General features: G+C 44.9%; 1 protein-coding gene across 1 annotated transcript in view; it reads left to right on the top strand.

The window, feature by feature from the left end:
- Nucleotides 1–23,702, top strand: part of HS1BP3 (HCLS1 binding protein 3) — a 56,006-nt gene that overhangs the window by 21,794 nt on the left and 10,510 nt on the right. Inside the window, exons 5-6 of the mRNA XM_036379294.1 lie at nucleotides 22,614–22,765; nucleotides 23,266–23,401. Of these exons, the coding sequence (XP_036235187.1) occupies nucleotides 22,614–22,765; nucleotides 23,266–23,401 (288 nt within the window). The remainder of the gene's footprint in view (nucleotides 1–22,613; nucleotides 22,766–23,265; nucleotides 23,402–23,702) is intronic.

Genomic DNA, 23,702 nt, shown 5'->3' on the forward strand with positions numbered 1-23,702 from the left:
TGGCTGTACCATGACATTCTCTGTCCTCTCAGTGAGGTTGGCTGTGTCCAGAATGCAAGTGCCTGCTGGCCTGGGCTCCCTCCTGGGCTGTGATTGGGATAGTTTGGGAGAAGGCAGGTTGTCCCAAGCCAGGGTATACCAGGGGCTGTTCTAACAGCTTGAATTGTTGAACTGAGCTCCTGTGCTCAGGCCCAGGCTGTGAAGAAATTATTCAAAAAACTAGTATGGCCCCTGTTCTTCTACCCACAGAGCTTTCTGCCTGCTGCCATCTTTAGTCCACTCTGCCCTCAAGTTACCTTAGGGCTTGACTTTCTGTAGACAGGTCAGGCATCCAGTTTGGGTGCTTAATCCAAGCAAGATGAAGTTCACATTTCCAGGTATTCTTCTTAAAGCTAGTTAAAAACACATCACAGCAACTGAATTGGGTTTTGTCTTCTTCCTCTGTGGGTGAAATACAGAGTTCCACTGTTTATATTTTGAAGCCAAGAGCTTTAGCATCCCTCTCCTCCCACTTTGTAGTCACAACAACTGAATTTAGTACTTGTATTCAGTTCATTCCAAAAAACCTCAGACAGCAGCTGATTAAAATGACTGTGAACCAGCTCCTCTGAACAAAGCAGCAGCAATTCTGCAAAAGGAGTGTGGCTGCCTCGTGGGTTAAAACATGCAGCAGCCCTTTCAGTGCATGCATTTCTTCAGCTGCAATTACCTTCTGAGGTAATATTTGTTCACCACTTTGGGAGAACCCACCTTTTCCTGAGCTTTTTTTTCCTGTCTTCATCAGCTCTCTGCAGCCCTTGTAGGAGCCTCTCCTCCACACAGGGTTCCTCCCTTCCGTCCTTTTTCCTTTGCCTCCCTAAATCTTTCAGTGACAGCATGTATTTCCCCAGGCATAGGTTTTTCCTGGCAAACTGCACAGAGGTGAGTATTCCCTAGGCAAGAGTTCTTCAGTCTCATCATGGCTCCTGGAGAGTTTCTATCTTGATTCTGTGCCTTTACTATTGTTTCAGAGGATTTCCTTATGACTTCTCCTCATCCAAATTTGTGCCTCTCCTGAGGAATACAGACACGTGGGTAGGTGGAAGCTTTGCATCTGGTGTGTTTAAATACAGACACAGCTGAGTCCTGACAATAGTTAGGAAGGGATGGGGCTGGTGAGGGCTGACCTTTTGGGTGTCTTCTGCCAGGGGTTTTTTAAGTCTTTTTGTAGCTGGTTATTGCTGGGGTCAAGCTTAAGCACCTCCAGTGCTAGAGGTTTGCTGTTGCTGGGTTTAGTTGGTAAGGAGATTATTAAGGCTTTCAGTGCTTTTGCTGGCTGCAGATGAAGTAGGTGATGGCTTGGAGCAGCAGATTGGCAGGGAATGAGCAGCCAGGAGCCAGCCCTGGCCTTGCCAGAGCCTGTAGAGCCAGGCAGGCTGCAGGAGGAGGGTAGGTTGGCACACAAGCCAGCAGTTGTTTCTGGGTTGCATCCTACACCTTTGTGTTTCCCAGCCCCTTAGTGGCAGTCAGGCTAGAGCTTGACTCCTGAGTTGTTGATCCCAGTGCTCCCTTTCCTCTTCCCTGTTGTGGCAGAAGAGCTGAGAACAGCCTCAGCCTTCTGTCTTTGGGGAAGAAATAAGTGGCATCATTTGATCTTGCTTCCTCTGCCAGAAACCTTGGGCAGCTGAGAGTGGCTGATGGAGAGGCAGAAATCAGCTTAAGGGGAATCCTGCATTCGGCAGGATTCGCCTAATATAGCTCTGGGCACAATCCTGCATTCGGCAGGATTCACCTATTACAGCTCTGGGCACAACCCTGCATTCAGCAGGATTCACCTATTACAGCTCTGGGCACTCCATCAATAAAACCAAGTGGTTTTATTGATGGAGTGCCCAGAGCTGTAATAGGTGAGGGCAGTGTACTTGCTCATGGATTTTCCCCTCCAAGGAAGAAAATTTCTGCAGGGTGGAGTGGTGTTGCAGCGCAGCTGCTGTCTGCTGGACAGATGGTCTGGAGCAAACTTGTCAAAATGTGCATTCAGCTGCTGTGCCTTCTGCTCCTTGGCTGGCAGGATTGTATTGCTGCCACTCCTCAGGCATCCTGCTCCTCAGCCACTCACAAATTCACAGCTGCCTTTTGGTCCAGCCAGGTACGTGTTTGCTTCCCCTCTGAATCCTGTAGGATTTATACACAGCATAAAAACAGCTTGTCTGTTTGTCCTGGTCAGCTAAAAGAGAGTGAAGGTGTCAAAACATCAAAGAGTGAAGATACAGGTTATTTTTTTCTTTAACAAAATTCAGATAGTCAAAACAATGAATGGCAAAATAGAGCTTTGTTTTCCTAGCAGTGTGTGTATCTGTGCTCACAGCTGTGAGGCCTTCAGAGATTTAAACAGGCAAATCTCTATTTTCTGTCAGTTGTTGAGTCACAAGCTTAGGTTGCAAGGCATGCTTGACCATCACTTTGCCAAGTGACACAAGTATTTGTCACAATTCCAATCCAGCTGCTGTCAGATTGGCAACTCACAACATCCCAGTAAACAACCCTCTTGGTCTTCTACTGACAGATGAAATTTTTCTGAAAACCAAAGATAATAGTCTGGTATAGTGTTCTTCTCCATCAAAGAGAGAAGGAGAAAAGGGAGCAAAAATTCTGTATTACCTAACCAGTTAGAGGATAAGCCTGCCTCACTTTTCAGAAATTGTCTGGTCTCAGCCTTTTTTAGGGGCAACCTTATAGCCTCTCCTTGGACTGTTTTAACTGAGTGTCTAGGGAGTAAAGCAGGTTGGCAGGAATGCTCTCCATGCAGGAATTCTGTCCCTTCAGTTTATCTCCTGAATATTTTTGTTTTTATAGGTGCTTTGTGAGTGGTATTTCCTATGCAGAGGGCTTTCCTTTCTTTTCTGCCACCAATGCCATCTCCTGAGAAAAGCTTCCAATGTGTTTCCTTACTGAAAATCTTGCTGTGCCCCCACAAATGGGAGGTTGAGGGAGATGGAAAGAAAACAATGGAAAATGAAACCATGTTTAACTGCTGGATCTCACAGACTCATCCATATTCATTCTGTTTAAAGTCTTCTGAGTGGCAGAAACCTGTTCTTTTGAGATAACTCTACAAAGGTTTGTGTGGCTCTGAGTAGTGGAACTGAGACCCCTTCCTAGCTGTACTTCCCAGCCAGGAAAATCAAGTTGGATATGTGAAGGACTTGGCCCTCTTTTCTCATGGCTTTCTTTGGGAGGGCAGACTGAATGGAATTATGCTCAGGAAAACTGAGATTTTTGGGTACTCCTGGACTTGTAGTTGACATATCCATAAGCACTCCTTCAGGAGAGTGTATTGCACAGGTGGTTGCTGCTATGTCTGCACCTGGCAATCAGAAAGAACTGTACCTTGGGATCAGAGCTAGGGCACTCACACTGTCAGAGGGTTGGGAGTGGATACACAAGTCACAGCTCTAAAGTTGGCTGCTCTGTGTTTTCTTTTCTTTTGGAAATAGTCACTTCCCTGACCTAAGGAAAAGTTGTGTGAGTTCTCCCCGTGCCAGCATTGTCCTTATCTGCATTCATATTTCCCTGTCTAGTGTTGGATTTTTGGTCCCATGAGATTGTGCAGTCATTATTTCCCCAGGTTTTTAAGCAATTGCCTGGCTTAAAGTTCAGTGATGAGTTTTTGTCATGACAGGCTTGAGTGATTCCAGTACATCCACAGCTGGAACATGAGAATCCTCTGGGAAAGAGTTTAAGTAATTATTTTAATGTGCTTCATTTTCTTTCTGATTAGAACACTGAATATACTTTAATGGGTTTTATAAATAGTTAATTTGTGTTTATGCCATCATCCTAAGCCCAAAGGGCTGAAAATAGCTCTCTAGTCTGTGTAGTGTTACAGCTGTGTACCATCCAGTGGTGCTTCCAAGCAGAACACAAATGTGACTTCACCTGGGGTAAAATGCAGCAAGGACTTAATTGCTTCATGCAACACTGCATTGCAGCACTATAAATGAAGAACACTTAATTCAACTGGAAATGCAGAGAGAATTGCACCCATGTAAATGCAAATACCCAGCTTGGAATTTCACCAGATTGCCAAAGTATATTGTCTCCTTTTGATAAAGATTTCACAGGATTTTTAACAGACCTGGTTCATTGTTTACAATGTACTAAAGGAATAAAAGTTAACATACATTTTTCTGTATACAGAAGAACTGCTGTAGAGCCAAGTAATATCAGGGAACTGGAATGAAATGCCATTGCCACTAGCTGGTACCAGCTTTCAAATAATTCCCATACTCCTCTGAGTGAACTCCTGGCTTTTGGTTTCCCCCTCCTGTTTGGCAGGACGTGCAGGCATTTGTAGCAGAGCTAGGCAGCACTGAAGGTGTGCAGGAGCTGCTGTGAGCACATCCAGCAAGTCCTTACTTAACTGAGAAAGAGAGGAGAAGAAGGCAGGAGATCCTTTAGAGAGGCCACAGCATAAATTTATGACTGCACAGAATCAGAAGTGTCTTTTTTTTTTTTTTTACTTCTCCTTTGGAAGAGGATTGAACATGATGTAATTGGGCAGATTTAAACATGTTTTGTTTCACGGACTTTACAATAATAGGATGACTCAAATCCCTAATTAGAATAAAAAAGCATTACCTCATCGATGAGCCTGCTCCTTTCACCAAGGCAGGGGAAATCTTTAATCAACAGATGCAGGGAACTGCTCATAGATGAGACAGACTGCTAATGAGGGATGGATTCAGAGCTGCCCTACTGCTTTACTGTGCACTGAAGAAGCTGTCTGTGGGGTGAATGTGGGCTCAGTTTAAGTCGAGATGGGAGACTTGTTTTTCCTTTCATCTGATGCTGTCAGGTTCCTAATTCAGCAGACTTAATAAAACCCATTGTTCATTTTCCCCATGGACCTGCTGCAGACATTTCTGTCTTCATTTCAAAGGATCAAAGAATCAGCTTTTGGAAAACCATTTTTGAAAGCAATCTGTAAAACTTCGCCAAAAATGCATGATTTAGCTGTATTAACTATAGGTTGGTACTAATTAACACACCTGGGGATCACATCTTTTACTGCTGCCCCTTGCAGCATTTGGCCAGGTCTGGAATCACCTGAATTTTCAATTAAAAAGGAATGGCCCTAAGGACAGATGCATCTTGGACTCAGCAGCTCTTCATTCTGCACTAGAATTTCTTGGGTCATATCACAGTACTTAAAAGTTAGATTTCTCCATTATCCCTTTAGTAAAAGGAATAAAACTGATTTTATAGATCTGCCTGGGGAAAACTTTCCCTTTGCACAGAAATATGGCATTCAGATAGTTGTTAATGACAGTGTTGTTGAAGCAAAAGAAATGCTTTCCATTACCTTCTGTACATTTTGGGTAAGAGTCAAACCCTTTTTTTCCATATTGCCTGATATGCCCAGTCATGTCCAGATCATAGAGGGAGTAATATTCATTGTGAAAGTGAAATACACAGCTGTGGTAGGTGGTTTGACTGTGGCTAAACTAGTAAATAAAAGCAGACAGGAAGTGTAGTGTTGCTTTTGCCAGCTAGAATAAAGTAGCTTCTGTCCAACAGTTGAATCCTTCCTCTCCCCAGAGCAAACTGGCCATGTCCAAAACAGGAAGGGCCCTAAGCTTGTACTGATCCCTAAACTTTGTCCAGCCATCATTTGGGAAAGCAATAATTAGCCTGGGCCAAATTCATGCCGGGGAGCATGCTACAAACTCACAAGGCGGCTACTGTGCACCATTATCCCAGCCCATGCACCCACCACATTTATTTGCTGTTGTTGGCCCTTTTTTTTTTGCCCTCTGGGCAGCCTGAGGAATGTGCATTTTTAGAAATGAGGATTGGAGCTGTTGGGGCCCTGTAAGGAGGTGCCAGGCAGTACTGAGTGTATGACTGGCACCTGAGGATGCTCCCTGCCATAAATCCCCAGGTTCTGGCTGCTGGCTCCTCTCAGCTGGCACTCTCTGGGTGGTGGCCCAGTTCAGGAGCTGGCCTGGAGCTGGATAGGTGCAGCCTGCCTCTTTGGGGCTGTAACAGAGTTCAGCCCTGTGGGTGTGAGTACGGTGTATCACATGGCTTGAAAAGGTCTTGATTGTGATTTTCATTAGTGTAGGTTATTTTCTGAGGTCTGCTCTCTGAACCACCATTTTCTGTAATAACTGCTCTTTATTTGTCACAATACACAAATGGATTGGAGTGGCTTGAATGGAAGACTTCTAAGCTTCTTTGGTCTTTGCTTTATTGCTTTTTGTCTGTAATAGCATCTGAGGCATACTTGATGGCATCGTTAAACACAAAACACAGTGTCATGCCCTCAAAACCATCTTATAGAATCACTGGTTTGGAAGAGACCTTCAAGATCATCGGGTCCAACTCCATGCCCTAACACCTCAACTAAGCCATGGCACCGAGTGCCACATCCAGTCTTTTTTGTAACACATCCAGGGATGGTGACTCCACCACCTCCCTGGGCAGACCATTCCAGTACTTTATCACTCTTTCAGTAAAAAACTTTTTCCTAATATCCAACCTGTATTTCCCTTGACGCAGCTTAAAACTCTGTCCTCTTGTTCTGTCAGTTACTGCCTGGAGAAGGAGACCAACCCCACCTGACTACAACCACCTTTCAGGAAGCTGCAGAGAGTGATAAGGTCACCTCTGAGTCTCCTTTTCCCCAGGCTAAACAACCCCAGCTCCTTCAATCATTCCTCACAGGGCTTGTGTTCCCAGCCCCTCTCTAGCCTCGTTCCCTCCTCTGGACGCACTCAAGAGTCTCAACGTCCTTCCCAAACTGAGGGCACAGAACTGGACACAGCACTCAAGGTGTGGCCTCACCAGTGCTGAGTACAGGGGAAGAATGACCTCCCTGCTCCTACTGGCCACACTGTTCCTGATCCAGGCCAGGAGCCATTGGCCTTCTTGGCCACCTGGGCACACTGCTGGCTCATGTTCAGCCGGCTGTCACCAGCACCCCCAGGTCCCTTTCCTCCTGAGCACTGTCCAGCCACACCGTCCCCAGCCTATAACATTGGGCTATCGTGGCCAAAATGCAGGACTCGGCACTTGGATTTATTAAACTTGATCCTATTGGACTCTGCCCATTCATCCAGCCATTCCGGGTGTCTCTGCAGAGCCCTCCTACCTTCCAACAGATGGACACATGATCCCAGCTTAGTGTCTTCTGAAAATTTACTAATGAAAGACTCTAAACCCTCATCCATGTCATCAACAAAGATATTAAACAGAGCTGGCCCCAGCACAGACCCCTGAGGGACACCACTGGTGACTGGCCCCAGCTGGATGCAGCATCGCTCACCACCACCCTCTGGGCCCGGCCATCCAGCCAGTTCCTAACCCAGCAAAGAGTGCTCCTGTCCAAGCCACGAGCTGCCAGCTTTTCCAGGAGTGTGCTGTGGGAGACAGTGCCAAAGGCCCTGCTGAGGTCCAAACAGACAACATCCACAGCCTTTCCCATATCCACCAGGTGGGTCTGATGGTCATAAAAGGAGACCAGGTTGGTCAAACACAACCTGCCCCTCCCAAACCCCTGCTGGCTGGGTCCGATACCCTGGCCATCCTGTAAGTGCTGCATGATTACACTCAGTATAAACTCTTCCATGACCTTGCCTGGTACTGAGGTCAGGCTAACTGGCCTATAATTACCAGGATCCTCCTTCCCACCCTTTTTGTGAACAGGCATCACATTAGGGCAGTTTCCAGTTATCTGGAACCTCACCAGTGGGCCAGGACTGCTGGTAAATGATTGAGAGCAGCTTCACAAGCTCATCTGTCAGCTCCCTCATCACCCTGGGATGGATCCCATCTGGTCCCATAGATTTATGAATATCCAAACATCTCAGAAGTTCTCTGACAGCGTCCTCCTGGATAACAGGGAACCATTCTGCTTCCTGACACCATCTACCAACCCAGGAGGACAGCTGTCCTGAGGACAAGCCCTCTTCCCACTAAAAACTGAGGCAAAGAATGTGTTAAGTACTTCCACCTTCTCTTCATCTACAGTTACTAAGTTCCCTCCCACATCCAGTAGAGAACAAAGGTTGGTCTCACCCTTCCTTTTGCCATTAATATATTTGTAAAAACATCTTTTATTATCCTTTACAAAAGTTGCTAAATTAAGTTCAAACTGAGCTTTGACCTCCCTATTTTTTTTTCCTACATGCTCTAGCAACTCCCTTAAATACTTCCTGAGAGACCTGACCCTCCTTCCAAATATGATACACCTTTTTTGTTCCTAAGTTCCTCCAAAACCTCATTGCCCATCCAGACTGGACATTTGCCTCGTCGACTCATCTTTCAGCACACAGGGACAGTCTGTTCCTGTGCTCTCAGGGTCTCTGTTTTGAAGCTCGTCCACTTTTCCTGAACTCCTTTGTTTTTAAGGGCTGTTTCCCAAGGAACTCTCTGAATAAATCTCCTAAATAGGCCGAAGTCAGCTCTCCAGAAGTCCAGTGTAAAAGTCTTAGCGATGTTCCTCCTGATTTCACCAAATATCCAGAACTCTAATTTCATGATCACTCTGCCCCAAGTGGCCTCCAACCACCACATCTCCCACCATCCCATCTCTATTTGCAAACCACAGATCTAACATAGTCCCTCCCCTGGTGGGCTCACCCACTAGCTGTGATAAAAAGTTGTCCTTCACGCACTCTAAGAACTTCCTGGACTGCCTCTTTTCTGCTGTATTAAGTTCCCAGCAGATGTCTGGTAGGTTAAAGTCACCTACAAGAGCAAGGGCTGGTGATCCTGAAACCTTCTTCAGCTGCTTGTAGAATAAGTTGTCCACTTCTTCTTCCTGGTTGGGTGGGTGCTAACAGACTCCCAGTAGGATGTCAGCTTGTTGGCTTTCCTCTTAATTCTTACCCACAGGCATTCAACATTAGTTTCAATACCCATGGCATCAAAAGCTTCCCTAATATAAAGGGCCACCCCTCCACCATGTAGCCATCCAGTGCAGCACTCCAGCCATGTGAGTCATCCCACCACGTTTCTGTGATGGCAATTACATCATAGCTCTGCAGTTGCACCATGGCCTCCAGCTCTTCTCGTTTGTTGCCCATGCTGCACACATTGGTGTACATGCACCTCAGCTGGGCTGCTGATTTCACCCCTAATTCAGGCTTATCACCCTTGGGCCTGCTTCCAGACAGCCCAGCTGCATCCCCCTCTCCCTTCAAACCTAGTTTAAAGCCCTCTGAATGAGTTCCACCTGTTCATGAGCTAAAATCCTTCTGCCCTTAACAGAGAGAAGGGGCCCATCCAGTTCCAGCAGACCAGGTGCTATAAAAGTGGCCCCATGATCAAAGAACCCAAAATTCTGCTGATGACACCAACCCTTGGGCCACTTGCTGAGAATGTGGCCTCTCCTACTCCTTTCATCATTTTTCTCTGCCACCAAAGGGACTAAGCAAAACACAGTCTGTGCTCCTGCCCTATCAACCACTTGACCCAGTGCCCTAAAGTCCATTTTAATTCCCCTGGCACTCCTTTTCAATCTCATCACTGCCAGTCTGGAGTATCAGCAGTGGGTAATAAGCAGAGGGCTGAATCAGCCCAGGGAGTCTCTCAGTGATATCCTGTACCTGGGCCCCAGGGAGGCAGCAGACCTCTCTGTGGATGGGTCCAGTCAATGGGTCATGGGGCCCTCTGTTCCCCTCAGAAGGGAGTCATCCACCATGATTACCCTTCTCTTCTTTTTAATGTTAGAGGAGGTGCTCTGTCTGACAGATGAAGAATAACTGGGAGGCTCACTGGGCAGATCATTTTCTTCTACATCATCTGGCTGACCCTCTAGATCCAGGCCCCCATACTTATTCTGAAGTGGCACCTCAATAGGTGATGGGGGTTGGGAGGAATTTTTATTACCTCCCTGAGGAGGGACCCATTTCCACTCCACTGGTGGGTACCAGGTGTCCTCCTATTGCCTGACAGTAGGAGGCATGGGAGTCCTCTGACTCTTGATGGGCCTCCCTCAAGGATGGAAGGGCAGAACCCCACCAATCTATTTCCTTTCACTTTCCCTGATACTCCTTAGTCTTTCAACTTCCTCCCTAAGCTTGGCCACCATCAAGAAGAGATTGTTCACCCGTTCACACTGAAATCAGGCTTCTGCAATGCGCCTTGGTACCACTGATAAGCTCAAACACTCTGCACAGGAAGGGGTCTGGACAGATGTATTCTTTTTGGAGGATTCTGTTTGGCTACAAAAACTTTTACTAACTGCAGTTTTTGATCATGTAAAAGCCATTACTAACAAAAAACCTTAAAACCAACCAACCAATGAAAACACAACAAACAAACTGCAAACCCCACTAGCAGGAGGAAACCTGCAGCCCTGCCTGTGCAGAGCCCTCTTTCAGTCACCGTGCCACTGGCCGGAGGAAAGCCGCGCCCTGTGCCTCCATGGCTAATGAGAACTCACTACATTATCTAGACCTGTTTGCAGCAGACATCTCATTTATCCTCTGTGTGATGGGTTATCTGCCAGCATTGGCTGTCGTGTGTTAACAGTCTTGTCCTGGAAACTCATTCCTGAATCATCCATCTTTCTCCTCTTGGCTATGAGTGACAGAGCCATGGCCCCAGCTGTAATATGGAAAAAAGCAAATGTGTTCTCAAGAGACTCCTGAAGGTTAACCCTCACTTCGTCCCTCAGGGGCTGTAACACCAAACCCTGACCTCACTGGAGTTGTTTTTGTTTGTTCAGTGATGCTGCCAAGAGACAAGGGCAGTGCCACACAATGCAGGATGCTGGAAAAGGAAGGAGAAGCACATGGTCTAGAACTGTACACCAAAGTCTCAGGAGAATAAGTTTCAATTTTTCATTTCAAAGACATCCTGTTTAGGCTGCAGATAGCTCACTTCTGGTTTTCAGGACCAGATTTCATTCCTGATCTGTAAAGGAACAATGCTGGCATGCAGGAGTGCAAAGACACTGAATTCTGAAAGGCTGTGAGGTGTTTTGGGGCTATCCAAACATTGTGGTTTGTTGTCAGTAAACATTGGTTTAGCTGCCCTTGGGAGGTGGTGCTGGAGATGTTACCCAGCCCATTGTATCCCTTACTCTCATGGAGGAACTTCCTTGGTCTGCCAGTCCTTTTCCAGCTGTTGGCAGCCCAGCACCATTGCTCTCAGGGGGGATGCTGCCATGGTGCCATTGTGTGCTGCTGGTGGATATTATGAAAGATGATGAGGTGTCCTTAAGCCCTACAGCCAGATGGACAACATAGCAAAGGACAGCAGTCTCCTTTCTGCTCTCTGCTTATCAGTTCTTCCTGGAAGGGGCTGGTACCCAGAACCCCTCACAAAGACCCTTTCTAGAAGGTGACAGGGACATCAAGCTTCCCTCCATATACAGTCCTGTTGCAGCATCACACCAGCCTTTGCTTCTTCAAACAGCCCCATGTGCCTTTGTTCTGTGCCCAAAGCATGTCATTACCATCAGTTCAGGCTATGACTTTGCAGAGCTCTAGCACAACCCTCATGTCATTTCAAGCACTTTGGAATTAAAAACAGGTGCAGAACAAACATTAATTCCAGAATGCAACCAAGAGCAAGGGAAAACCAAGGCCAAGTGTTTTAAAGTATGGATTAAGTCCTTCCTGGACTGGCCCTCTTGTTCAGCACAAGGTGTAGGTGTGTGCTGCCTCCCGTGTTCATTGCACCTCTGCTGTGGAATTCAGTATCAAAATCTTCCCAAAGCCACTCCATCACTGCTCTCCTCAGCTGTGCATGGGAGAGAAATGATAATGACAGGCTCATGGGGTGAGGTAAGGACAGGGCGAGATTATTCACCAGTGACTGTCACAGGCAAAACAGGCTCTACTTGGGGAAATGAACTGAATTTATTACCAGACAAATCAGAGCAGGACAATGAGAAATAAAATTGATTATAAAATGCCTTCCCCTCACCTCTCCTATCCTGAACTCAGCTTCACTCCTGCTTTTCTCTGCCTCCCTACCAGCAGTGCAGGGGATGGGGAATGGGGGCTGGGGTCACTTCATCGCTCGTTGTCTCTGCTGTTCCTTCTCCTCAGGGGGAGGACTCCTCACATCCTACTCCCTTGGGGTCACAAGTCCTGCCAGCAAACCTGCTCCAGCATGGCCTCCTCTGTCCATGGGCCACAGGAGGCTGCTCCACTGGGGTCTCCACAAGGTCACAGCCTCCTTCAGGCATCCCTCTGATCTGGGTTGGGATCCTCCACAGGCTGCAGGTGGATCTCTGCTCCCCCATGGGCTTCAGGGGTACAGCTGCCTCACCAGGGGCTGCAAAGGAACCTCTGCTCTGGCACTGGAGCATCTTCTCTGCCTTCTTCACTGCCCTGGGCATCTGAAGGACAGTTTCTCTCACATTCTCCTTCTCTCCTGGCTGCAGTTGCAGAATAGTTTTTCCCCCTTATCTATGCCATCACAGAGGCACTACCACCATGGCTGATGGGCTCAGCCTTGGCCCCTGAGGAGTCCCTCTTGGAGCTGGCTGGCATTGGCTCTGTCAGATATGGGGAAGCTTCCAGCAGTTTCTCACAGAAGCCACCCCTGTAGCCCCTGCCTGCTACCAAAACCTTGCCATGCAACCCAGTACAGGTACCAATGTCCCTTCTTGGAAGAGCAAAGGAAGATGAAGAGAGACAGGAGTGAGGCCAGGAGCTGGGTGGGCAGCATGAAGGGGTTGGCTACAGGAAGAAGTCAGCCCTGTGAATCAGCATTTTGACCATATCTGATGTACTGTATGTTTGCAACCACACTGACCCTGTGGTGTTCTCTGTCCTTGCTGTGTGGCATGTGAAAGGTCTGCTGTAGCATTTCTGCTTATGGATCCAAATCCTGAAGTGCCCCGGGTCTGTATTTTCTGTCTGTAATGATCATTCTTCCTCCAACACTGCCATAGCCACTGTAACACAAGGGAGTAAAAGCTCAGAACATTGTGCAGTTATTTGTAGTTGCTACTCCCCTGCTCTCATCAGCATCATTTCAGCACTTTTCCAGTCATCCCTCTTACTGACAGACATCAGTGATACAATTTGTGTTCCCACTCTGTATTCAACCAAAGATCCTCCTTTAGCAAACCTCAGGTAATTTCTCACATCTCCAACTTACTAGATGGTACAAGATTCTTCACAGCATAGAGCTTTAATGTTCTTTGAATGAATTCAGGATTTGTGAGTCAGCAAGCTGACCCAAAGGATCAAGTTAGCTCACAGGTGAGTGACCAGTAGCTAAACCTGGCTCACCCTGTGAGTGACCAGTAGCTAAGCCTGGAAAGAGCTCTCCTTGGCTGCTGGAACTCTATGTTTGCCCCACACAAGCCTGAGATCTCATGTCATCTGGGGTATGAGAGCCTGAGATGTTTACCAGCATTTCTACCCACAGTCTGTGGGTAGAAATGTTCCCTGATCCATTTTTCTTGCTGCACCCTTCAGCACAGGAATCTTCAGGGTTTAATACAGCCATCTCAAGGGCTGGTGGGCAGGAGCAGATCATCAGGTGGCTGAGCAGGAGCAAGGAGTGGGGATCTGCAAGGAGCCACTTGTGTGGATCTACAGGCTTGTGTTGCTTGTGTCAGGTGATAATCCTCTGGGGATGTGAGATGCTAGATGGAGGCCTGAGATCATCTGTCTGCCAGCTCTGAAGAGTGCTGTGGGAATAGCAAGTGTCCTCTGGCTGGGCTGAGCTCAGAGATTTTTTTTGCCAGTAGGAGGGGAGTGAATTTTGTTGAGATTTTGGAATATTGTCGTGGCTGCCAAATAACACCAGCACTGAGTTGGATCACATGCATAAGCCAGAGCACTTGTGAAGACTGCTCATTTCTTCTTTCAGTCATGTGTTGTGGCTTAGCAGGTTCCAGTGATTCAGTGCCTGGCCCCACTGTGCTCCCCAAGGGGTTTGTGGTGCTTCCCCACTGAACCCCCCTCCAGCCTGACAGCCAGCCACTGGCACACTGAGCTCAGTGCCAGCCCCTGGAATTACTGACCTTGCAAAAACTTCTCTGCTGAGAAATCAAGCTAGTTAACAATAAAATCATAAATAGGAATCCAGTTTAAAAAATGCAGAAAGCAGAAGGCAGCAGAAAGCAGCCCCTGGGCAGCTGCCACTGCAGAGCCTCAGTCTCTGGCTTAGGAGGGAAGGATTGTGTCTGGGGTGCTCTCTGGTGTGACTGTTCCTGCAGCCTGACCTCCAGCAGTGTCTGCAGCATCACAAGTTGAATTGCTTCATGCAATAGGTATATCCATGGCCTAGGCAATATTTCACCCAGAGCAATTTTATCTTACCTCTGTTTTAAAAAGAAATCATCACAAGAAACCTGTAGGCAGGAAAGCAGTGTTCTCTTTTCATGGAAGCTCTTTTGGTGTCGTGATCAGCAGGAGAGGCAGCAGCCAGAGCGCGGCACTGTGTCTGCAACAGCAGAGCCATTTAGCTCTGACAATGTCTCACTGTGTCCTTCTCTCTTGTAGCTCCTGTGGAGCCATCTCTGAGTTGTGTTGAGAGGTCTGCTTTACCCATGGCACAGCCAAGAGGAAAAAGTGACCTCTGTGAACAGCAAGATGTGGGGGAGGGAAGGCAGTGGGGAGCCAGGCTCAGCCCCATCATCCCTCCTGGACTTGATGCAAGTCCTGCTTGGCCTTGCTGGAATCTGCTCACTGCCTTGGTGACTCGAGCTTCTCCTAAGCTCTTTAGATATGCTGTGGCAGGTATGTCAGACAAAATGTTACGCTCGAGGTTTTCGGTAGGCTGGGGGTTGGTCTGTGCAGGTACCAGCAAGGAAAAGCAAAGGTTCCTTTCAGACTGAATTTTATATGGATTGTAAGGGATTAGAGAGGCCAGAAGTTTTTTATGCAAACATCCTCTATCCTATTTGAAGTTTTTCTGTTCACAGATAGAAAAGTTAGAGTTGAGTCTGCAGTCTGGGCTCTTATGCCCCCTATGCTGGAAGATGTGGTGAGGAGGGAATTCAGGTGAGGCAGCAGCAAAGTGGAAATTATCTCCTCCTGAGGAGCACAGTGTGAGTCCAGGGGCTGGACTGCATTCTGTTGTGAGGAGGTAAAGATTAAATAACCCAAAATTAAAACTTTATTAAGTAGAGGTAGCAGTTGCAAACAGGCTGCTTGTCCTTTGAAGCAAACAGTTGCTGATTAGACCTTGCCAAGGCCTGTAGTGAGACGACACTTTATAAAACTTTAGGTGTTAAACTGAAAAAGGGTAGGTTTAGGTGAGATATAAGCACAATAAATGTAATGAGACACTGGCCCAGAGAAGCTGTGGATGCCCCACCTCTGGAAGTGTGCAAGGCCAGGTTGGATGGGGCCCTGAGCAGCCTAATGGCAGGGGTCCATGTACACAACAGGGGGGTTGGAATAGGTGATGTTAACGTCCCTTCCAACCCAAACCATTTTGTGACTCGACTGTTCCGTGAGGTGTGAGTGCCCAACACACCTGAAAATGGGGTATCAACTATTCACATGTTCAGTGCTTTTCCAGAAAACAGATCTAACAAGAAGCTACAGTAGTATGTTCATTTCAGGAGGGGAACAGGTTTCACCATTTCAGTGTAGAAGAAACATCACTTCTCCAAAACGGTTGCTATTTGCATTTGTCACTTATAGCTGCTACTTGTAAGAATTCTCAACATGACATTGCATACTTTTAGTACCTTTAACTCCCTTTTTGTGAGGCCTTCTTTTAAAGTGTTTGCTCCCAAATCTGTTGAGAGTGTGGCAGAAAACATGCTTACTAGCAAGTTTTTTTTTTCACACACTGTTTCAGCTTGGATGACTTGGATCATGAAGCTTCTCAGGATGTTTGTGAAGCATGTCTCATAAAGGGATGATATTGGGAGGTTGATTTCATTACAGTGGTCAAATTTAAATTCTTGTGGCAGATTTTATTGCTGAGGTATACTGCATATAGACATTACTTGACAGGCAACACAGTACCTACTCAAGAATTTGTTCATTTTGGAGCTACAGACCTGCAGCAATCATTAAATAATGTAAGGGAATGGCTTTTTTTTTTTCTTAGAGTGCAATTTTTATAGGGTTGAAAGAAAGTTTCCTGGGAAGCAACTCCTGAAATGTAACTATTCCTGAAATTAACTCCTTTAGCTTGAATTTTACCTTAAAGGAAATAAACCAAGGGATAATGTCTCGCAGAATTTTTTAAGTGCAAACTGTTCTCCCTCATTTTTTTTCTTGATAAAGCTTTGTTTCTTCAGAAAGATTATTGCATTTATTTAAGATTTGACGTGAACTTTGCCTTTTATTGAAAACTGACTAGTAATGTTGTTTATTTTTAGGGGCTAGCAGTTACAGCTAGTTATCATTTGTGATCAGCTTCAACCTCTCCCCTTTCTCTTGTTTTGCCTTCTGTACCTCTGCTTAGTTCTATCCCTTTTTTTCCCCTTACCTTTTCTCATCTGCATTTTCCTACTTTCTGAGTGAAGTTTCCTGTTTATTCTTCAGTTACTGCCTGGGGTCTTTTTCAGAAGCATAATTTGACCAATGATAATAATCTTCAGGGTTAAAGCAGAAAAAGAAGAGTCCAGAACAGAGGTCTGGAGAGTAAGAGGTATGTGATGTGAAGGAGGGAGTTCAAGATGACAAGGAGGCCTTATTGTCAGTCTGGAGGGTAAGGCAGCACTGCAGATTCTGGAGGTGGAGCAGGAAAATGTCTGATACTGGCCAGAAACATTGGGAAAATGAGGAAGGATGAAAAGGGGAAAAAGGACAGAATTGGGCAGAAATTGTAAAGGCTGGACCTAAGGAAAAAAGGTGCACCAGAAGAGGGAAGCAGAGCAAAAATCAATGCTTCTCTCCTTTTTTCAATTTAAAATCAAGTTCTGCCAGACATACAGATAGAGAATCAAGGGCATGATAAAAGCTGGCATGCATCAAGCCCTGATGCTATCATTGTCATATTTGCCTTGTAGCTCTTTTACTAATTCATAGACAGACATAATATTCTCGTGTCCTTGTCCTATCAAAAGAGTGTTGTGGTTTTATCCCCTGTTGCTTGTGGCATCTGAGTGTCCAAGTTAATGCAGAGATGGCTCAGGATCTCCACAGAGAAGCAGGTTCCTGCAATGGTGCAGTGAGATCACTGTCTGCACGACTCAGAGGAGAGAAACTTCCCTTGTCCTGCTCCTGCTTTAGAAAGAAATTATGGACTCTTTCAGGATTGCTATGTCACACCTGGGGTAAGATACCATTATTAATCAAGGCTGTAGGTTGATGAAAAGAAGATAGCATGACTCTGGACAGATTTTAGTAATGAATGCTTTTCATGGCTCTTTTAATTACTAACTGGTTATATCTGATAATCTGCCTTTCTATAATTTTACTGAGCATCAAGGCAATGCTCACTGGCCCATGCTTATGTTCTACTTTTTTAACTTTTCTGATTTCTAAAATAGCTTTATTTTTAGCCCTTGTGTAACTTCCCTGGAGTTCTAAACTGTGTTGAGTAGTTACATCCAGGGTGTGGAAAATGCCTGGCCAATTTTTTCCAAAACATCTTAGTTCATGTTATCCAGTATTGCATATCTGAAAATGTTCATCATTAGCGTGAGTATTAGGATAAGAAAAATTTCACTGCTGTCAGAAACCTTGGAACTACCATTTTGCTGCTTTGCAGACAAAACCCAAAATACTAATGAGTATTTTTGGCTTTTTCACATCATTATTGACAATTTTATTACGCTTCTCTTGTTCTGTACCACTGTGGTTTAATTTAGTCATGATTATGTTTTGAAACTTGTCTTTTGTTGTTCTTTAACTTGTTTCAGCAAGTCTTACACTCTGGCTTAGTCCAGAAAATCAGAGGAAAACTATAAAGAAATTTCCTTTATGTTAATTTTCCTTCTTTGCAATCTAGTCTCTAACCCCAGTTCTCTTGCCAGGTTTATGAGTGCTTGGTTTTATTAGTTATTTAGTTGAAAACATTTTAGGAAATGTTTCTCTATTATGATTATTGCTAATGACCTGTGTACTAAACAAAAGTTGTCCATCTGTGGTCTTCTCATCTGCTTTCAAATTACATTGGAAAAGGATATAATCAGAAAACTTGAGGACAGATTATAAACACAGCTTGCCTTTGTTTAGGAAGAACAGGTACTCTTAAGTTCTGAGCCCTTCAGAAAAATCTCCCCACAGAAGCAGGACCCTGGATGGGAGCTGAACTCTTGAAAATCTGTTCCTTCAGGCTTTCTTTCCTGTCTGCTGCTGTGCTGGAACAATAATCCAAGGCTGACCTAATCTCAGAGCAGCAGCAGACAAACTTTGCAACTGGATACTCTTGTTCCAAATTATTTCTAACTGGAGATTTATTCCATCAATTACACATTATCCTAATTTGGGACATGCCAAAGCCATTTAAAATCCTGTAAATCAGCATGATGTCCACAAGAAAAAGATTGCTGTGTGAGGTACAGTATCCCTGCAGCCAGCACTTGTGGTGGCAGCTTAATGCTTAGGAGTGAGGCTGTGTGAGCTGATGGGCTTAGAGTTTCTGTTGGGCATCCCTTGGCCAGAGCAATTGAGAATGACCCCTTTTGTCCTGTCTTTTATTATCAGGCAGCTCTGGAAAACGAGCACCATTGAGTGAAAAGAAAGCAGCAGATGACATTTTGTTTTCTGCACAAACGATTGTATAGGATCTTTGTTTTTCAGACGTGGTTTTCAAGAAGATGTGCAAATATTGCTGCTATTCTGGCTGCAGCTCTTTTGTTCAAGCCTGAACATAGATCTGTGGGAGTGGGGATGTCCATTTATATTAGTGAGCTCTTCCCTTGTAAAATTCCATGGATGCCTAATGTAGAAGTATGTATGTCTAATATATAAGTATATATTATATATATTGTATATACAATATATAAGTATGTATGCCTAATATATAAGTACGTATATTCTGAATAAGTATTTTTTTTAATATTACTGTAGCACTCCTTTTCTGAAACATAATTTTAGTTCTGTAAAAAAGATATGGTCATATTTTCAGAATAATAACACCTGAAGACTTTTGCCTGTGTGCTGAGATTACTCATGCTCTTGATTCCAACTCTCACTGTTTAAACCCAGCATTGAGCACGGGGCAGGGACTCCTCTCTGTATAGAGACAGTAGACACACTGTGATTTAAACCAGGGTCACCCAGCATTAGATCTGTAGTTCCAGTGTTTCACAAACAGCTGTCACACACAGGTCTGGAAATCTTCTGACTTTGAAGTGCCTTAGTCATCCTCATTGCTGTTTTCCACAGCTGACCAGAAAGCTCTTGTGCATTGCTGCTGTGCCAGGGAGACCTGGAGGCTGCCAGATGAGTGACCTACATTGTGTCAGTAAACAGTAGCAGGAGAACTGTGCTCACAAAGTGAGTGGGGTATGAAAGTGTCTGCATACAGGGTTTTGTTGACATTTTCATGGGTGATTTGAGGATCATATGGGAGGCAGGAGTCTCAGCTGGGCTTTCGAGTGTTCCAGCAGCCTGACTAGGTGGATTCATATACTCTAACTTTTGATCATCCAGTTTTGGTCCATGTCAGTTAAAAGGTCATTCTTTATGTACAGTCACTTAGGAGGCTCCTTTTTAGTTAGAGCAGGAGACAGGGGGGTTATTTGAGTTATTCTCACAGTGTTTCAGTGCTTCCTGTGTAGACATCAGTAGGGTCAACTGAGTAAATAGTTTCTGCTGAACAAAGGATCACGTCATCTTTAGGGCTGGTTTGGTTTTTGTTAAGGTTTTAAAAGTCACTAGAGTGATGCTCCAAAAGTTCACTTGTTTCATAAATGAAGAAATAGCAATAACATGGGTCATCTTCTGCCAGCTGGATGCTGGTAGTTTCAAAATGTCAGATGCCAAGGTTGTGAGCATGATGTATGAAGAAGGTGCTATTGAAGTGCAGGGTTTGAATACAGTAATACTTTGGAAGACTTCAATGTTCCTTCATTAAGAGTCTTCTCTAAAGACTCTACATTCCTGCACAAGTTTACTGCACCCTGGTACATCATGATCATTGAATTAGCTTCCTTGCAGCTTCTCCTCTGCATGCCTGCCTGCTTGGGGCTTCACAATCAGCTTGGCTCCAGCACAGTCCCTGGGCCCTGCTTATGGGGAGGTAGCACCAATATACAGAGAAGGGATGGGTGGGCAGGCAGATGCAGCCTCAGGCCAGCTGCAGAACCTCAGACAGTCTCTTAAACTTCCCACACCCCCTTCTCATCTGTTAACCTCTGCTCAGCAGTGCAGTCTGGGCTGGCACAGCTAAATACAGAACCATGGGAATCCTGTTTCCCACTTAGGGACTGACCTCAACAGTGGCCCTGTATGGATACGCTGGAATTACTTGGCAGTCCAACAGTGGCTTCCTTAGAAGGGCAGCGAAGGGAAACAACTTGAAGGCAGAAAAACAATTTCCTCCTGTTCCTACCGGTGCCAGTCAAGCTCAGCAGGTCTGGCCCTGTGCCCTGTAGCTGCCAGTGGAGTCCCTGGCCAAACAGAAAGTGAGCCCGTGTCAGTGGGCTGGTTTGGTGGCCAGACCACACAAAAGGTCATTACCAGGACATTTCAGTTCTATTATTTCTGTTTTACATGCTGTTCTGTATGATGCTCTTTATGATTCTCTTCCCTTTCTTTGGTGTTTCCACTATTCTGGTATTGTTCACTGCAAAAACTTGAGCTAACTAATAGTAAATTCCTTGCTAACTTCACTGGGCTGGAGACCTGTTGCTTGGCAATGTACTGGCTCCTGTATATAATTACCTGTGCCATGATGGGCTCTTAAGCATCAGGAGAGCTGTTGTAACTCTAAATGGACAAGAGTTCTTGTCAAAGACTTTTGGCATTCTGTAGGTTGGCAAGTCCTCACCTGTATTGTCATTCACCTCTCAAAGAATACTTTGAGAGGTGTGAATTATGCAAATAAAGGTTGCTTCTTCCATAGTAGATGAGATTTATTTGTGTTTGCTAAATCTTTTTTAATGGGTTATTCAGTTCTGAATGACTCAGTCCTACTGTTCTTCCAGTTTTGTTGTTGTTTGGTTTACCTTTAATACTTAGGGTCATTTGAGTGATAAATCCCTTACTACAGTTAATAAAGCAATGGATTTGAGTTTGTGTAGTATCCTGAGTGAAAGCTGCCTGTACATATTATAACTTTAGATTTTGACAGGTTTTAGAAGAAGGGTCTTCTGCAAATGCTTCACTTTGAAGCAGTTCCTTGGAGATGTGCTTTCAAAAGTTGCTCAAATTGAGAAGTTACTCAAGGCATATCCCTAATGAATATGAATGCAGAAAAAAATTCATTAAAGTTCCTGCTGCTTTAAAATGAAAGTTTTTGTCATGAATAGTAGTTGTTGACACCTGCAGATACCTTTAGAGTATCAAATAGGGTATATTTATTTCCAAATAAAGCATTGTTTAGGTTCTGCCTGGTGCTTGCTCTTAGGCTGCATTTGTGACAAAGTGGTGGCAGCAAGATAATACCATCTGTGAGTTCCAGTTTGTTGATAATAAACTTGTGAAAATATCTGGAAGTAACTGGACTCTGCTTTTGTGTGCAGCTGTAATTGGAAGAGGATTTTACAAGACTCCTTAATGTAGTTGGAGTGTGTGTGTAATCTTTTGACCTTGTTCTTAGTTTTTGATGAGTATGGCATGTTAAGTGCTGATAATTGGGTTTGCTCTAGGCTGAAACCTGACCTGCTCTCTGCAGAGAAGATCAGATCTTCTACTGTAAGGGGCACTCAAAAGGGGCTACCCTAGAAATTGCAGTACCAGGGCTGCTGAGAGTGAAGATCTCTGAAATATGGCAATTACTTTGGAAGGGCATGTTGTCCTAGGGACTGCTTCTCTTTCAGCCTAGTTTGAATTGGACTTTTCACCCAAAGGTTATTGTCCTCTAAATTTTCTTTTCTGTGCCATCTGGTTTGCCTCATAACTCAAGCTCAATTATTGTGAGAGCTGCCTTGTAGCCTCAGCTGGTGGAATGTGAGTGCTGGGTATGAGAGCAAGAGGCAGGTGCTTTTCATTTTGCTCTTGGAAGAAAAGTCAACTCTCTTTGTTTAAGCCATGTGCAAATGAGAGGAGTGTCTAATACCTTTCTGAAAGGAGTATGCAGCAATCATAAACAGCAGCAGGAGCTGGCAAGGAAATGGAGCCAAAGGGATTTTTTAAAACCTGTCCACAGGGATCAGTGCAATGGACCAACTTGCACTTTGTATTTCAAGCCATCCTTTTCTGTCTGTCTCAAACAGTGTTGATGGAACTGATCTTTCTTATTTTAAGCCTTCTGTGTGGGAGCAGTAAAACTGCTTAAATGTTTCTGAGTAGTAGTTTGCACAGTGCAGTATTGTTAGCTCTGCTTTTCCCATTCCCATTGGACTCCTTGACATATATTAAGAATACACAACGTGGGTCCAGCTAGAAAATGCCAGACCAACTGTCCCTCCAGGTCAGTATCCCATTCCTGCCAGCAATTAACAGATGCCTCTGCACCTTTGTCTAAACCTTTCCTAGCCTCCCACCGTCTGTTTTCAGCTTATGAGACTTTCTAGCCATAAATCTTACTTGTTAAAGGCAGAGTTGCAGCTAACTTTCTTTTCTCTTATGTTTTAGAACCAAAAAAGCAAAGAAGACAGCTGCTCCTCCAGCCAAGGAAGAGAAGCCCAAATTAAGCATTTTTGAAGAGGAGGTGGATCCAAATGAAGGACTCTTTGGTCCAGAAAAAGATTTCTCATCAATCGGTCCCAGAAGAAAGATTAAAGAGAGTAAATCTGTTCTATATTTGTATATACACAGATTGTTTTATCTAAAGCATGTGTATAACTGAGCCTTTAAATTACAGTGATGCATAGTATACAGGCTAAATAATGTCTTGGAAATGTTAAGGCAAATCTTCAGCTGGGCAGAATCATCTAGAATCATTCAGAAAGAACAAATGAAAACTGTAGCTCTCATAGCTATTCTCTGTAAACATTTTGAACTGAGATATTAAGGTCTGTGGGAGCTGGCTGTCCCACAGTCATTCATGCCACACTAACAGGAGTAATGTGACCTACTTTTGAATGCAAGGAAAAAGCAGATTTACCAAGTCCTTAGAGTGCAGAGTATCACTGCACTTTGTAGACTGGAAGTCTTTGGAAAAAAAGAATTGTCTGCATGATCTGTTTTTTCAACCCACCTAGCCAGATTTACTAGTTAGTGTTAGTGCAGGCCTTGTGTTACATAGCATGATTTAAATACAGCAGCTTCTGATTCCCCTTTCTAGATCTGAAGTTATTTGAAGACCCAGACCTTGGTGGGGTGGTGAGACTGGGTGACTCACTCCTGCTGCCAGCTGCCTGTGAGCACAGCAAGTATGTGCTGAGCAGGGATCCTGAGGAGGACACTGAGGAGCTGCTGAGGTACTCATCTCAAATCTGGCATGTGGGATGAAGGGGGTCTGATCTATTCTGATCTATTTAGATCTTGAAAGAGATGAATTTGGGGACAAAACTTAAATACTCAGAATGCAAACTGTGAATCAGTACTTGTATCATCAAGTAAAATGTAACGTGTGTCATGGAGCTTGGACATCAAACACATTTAAAAGGAAATTAGGAAGACCCTTTGAGAGAGGTGGGGTGCAAGGAATTATTCTGTGACTCCAAAGGAAGAGCCTTGAAGGCCCCAGGTGTGCTATCTGGTTCTTGTTTTCTAACAGGA

The sequence above is a fragment of the Molothrus ater genome, chromosome 3 (assembly GCF_012460135.2).
Source record: "Molothrus ater isolate BHLD 08-10-18 breed brown headed cowbird chromosome 3, BPBGC_Mater_1.1, whole genome shotgun sequence".
Classification (NCBI taxonomy): Eukaryota; Metazoa; Chordata; class Aves; order Passeriformes; family Icteridae; genus Molothrus; species Molothrus ater.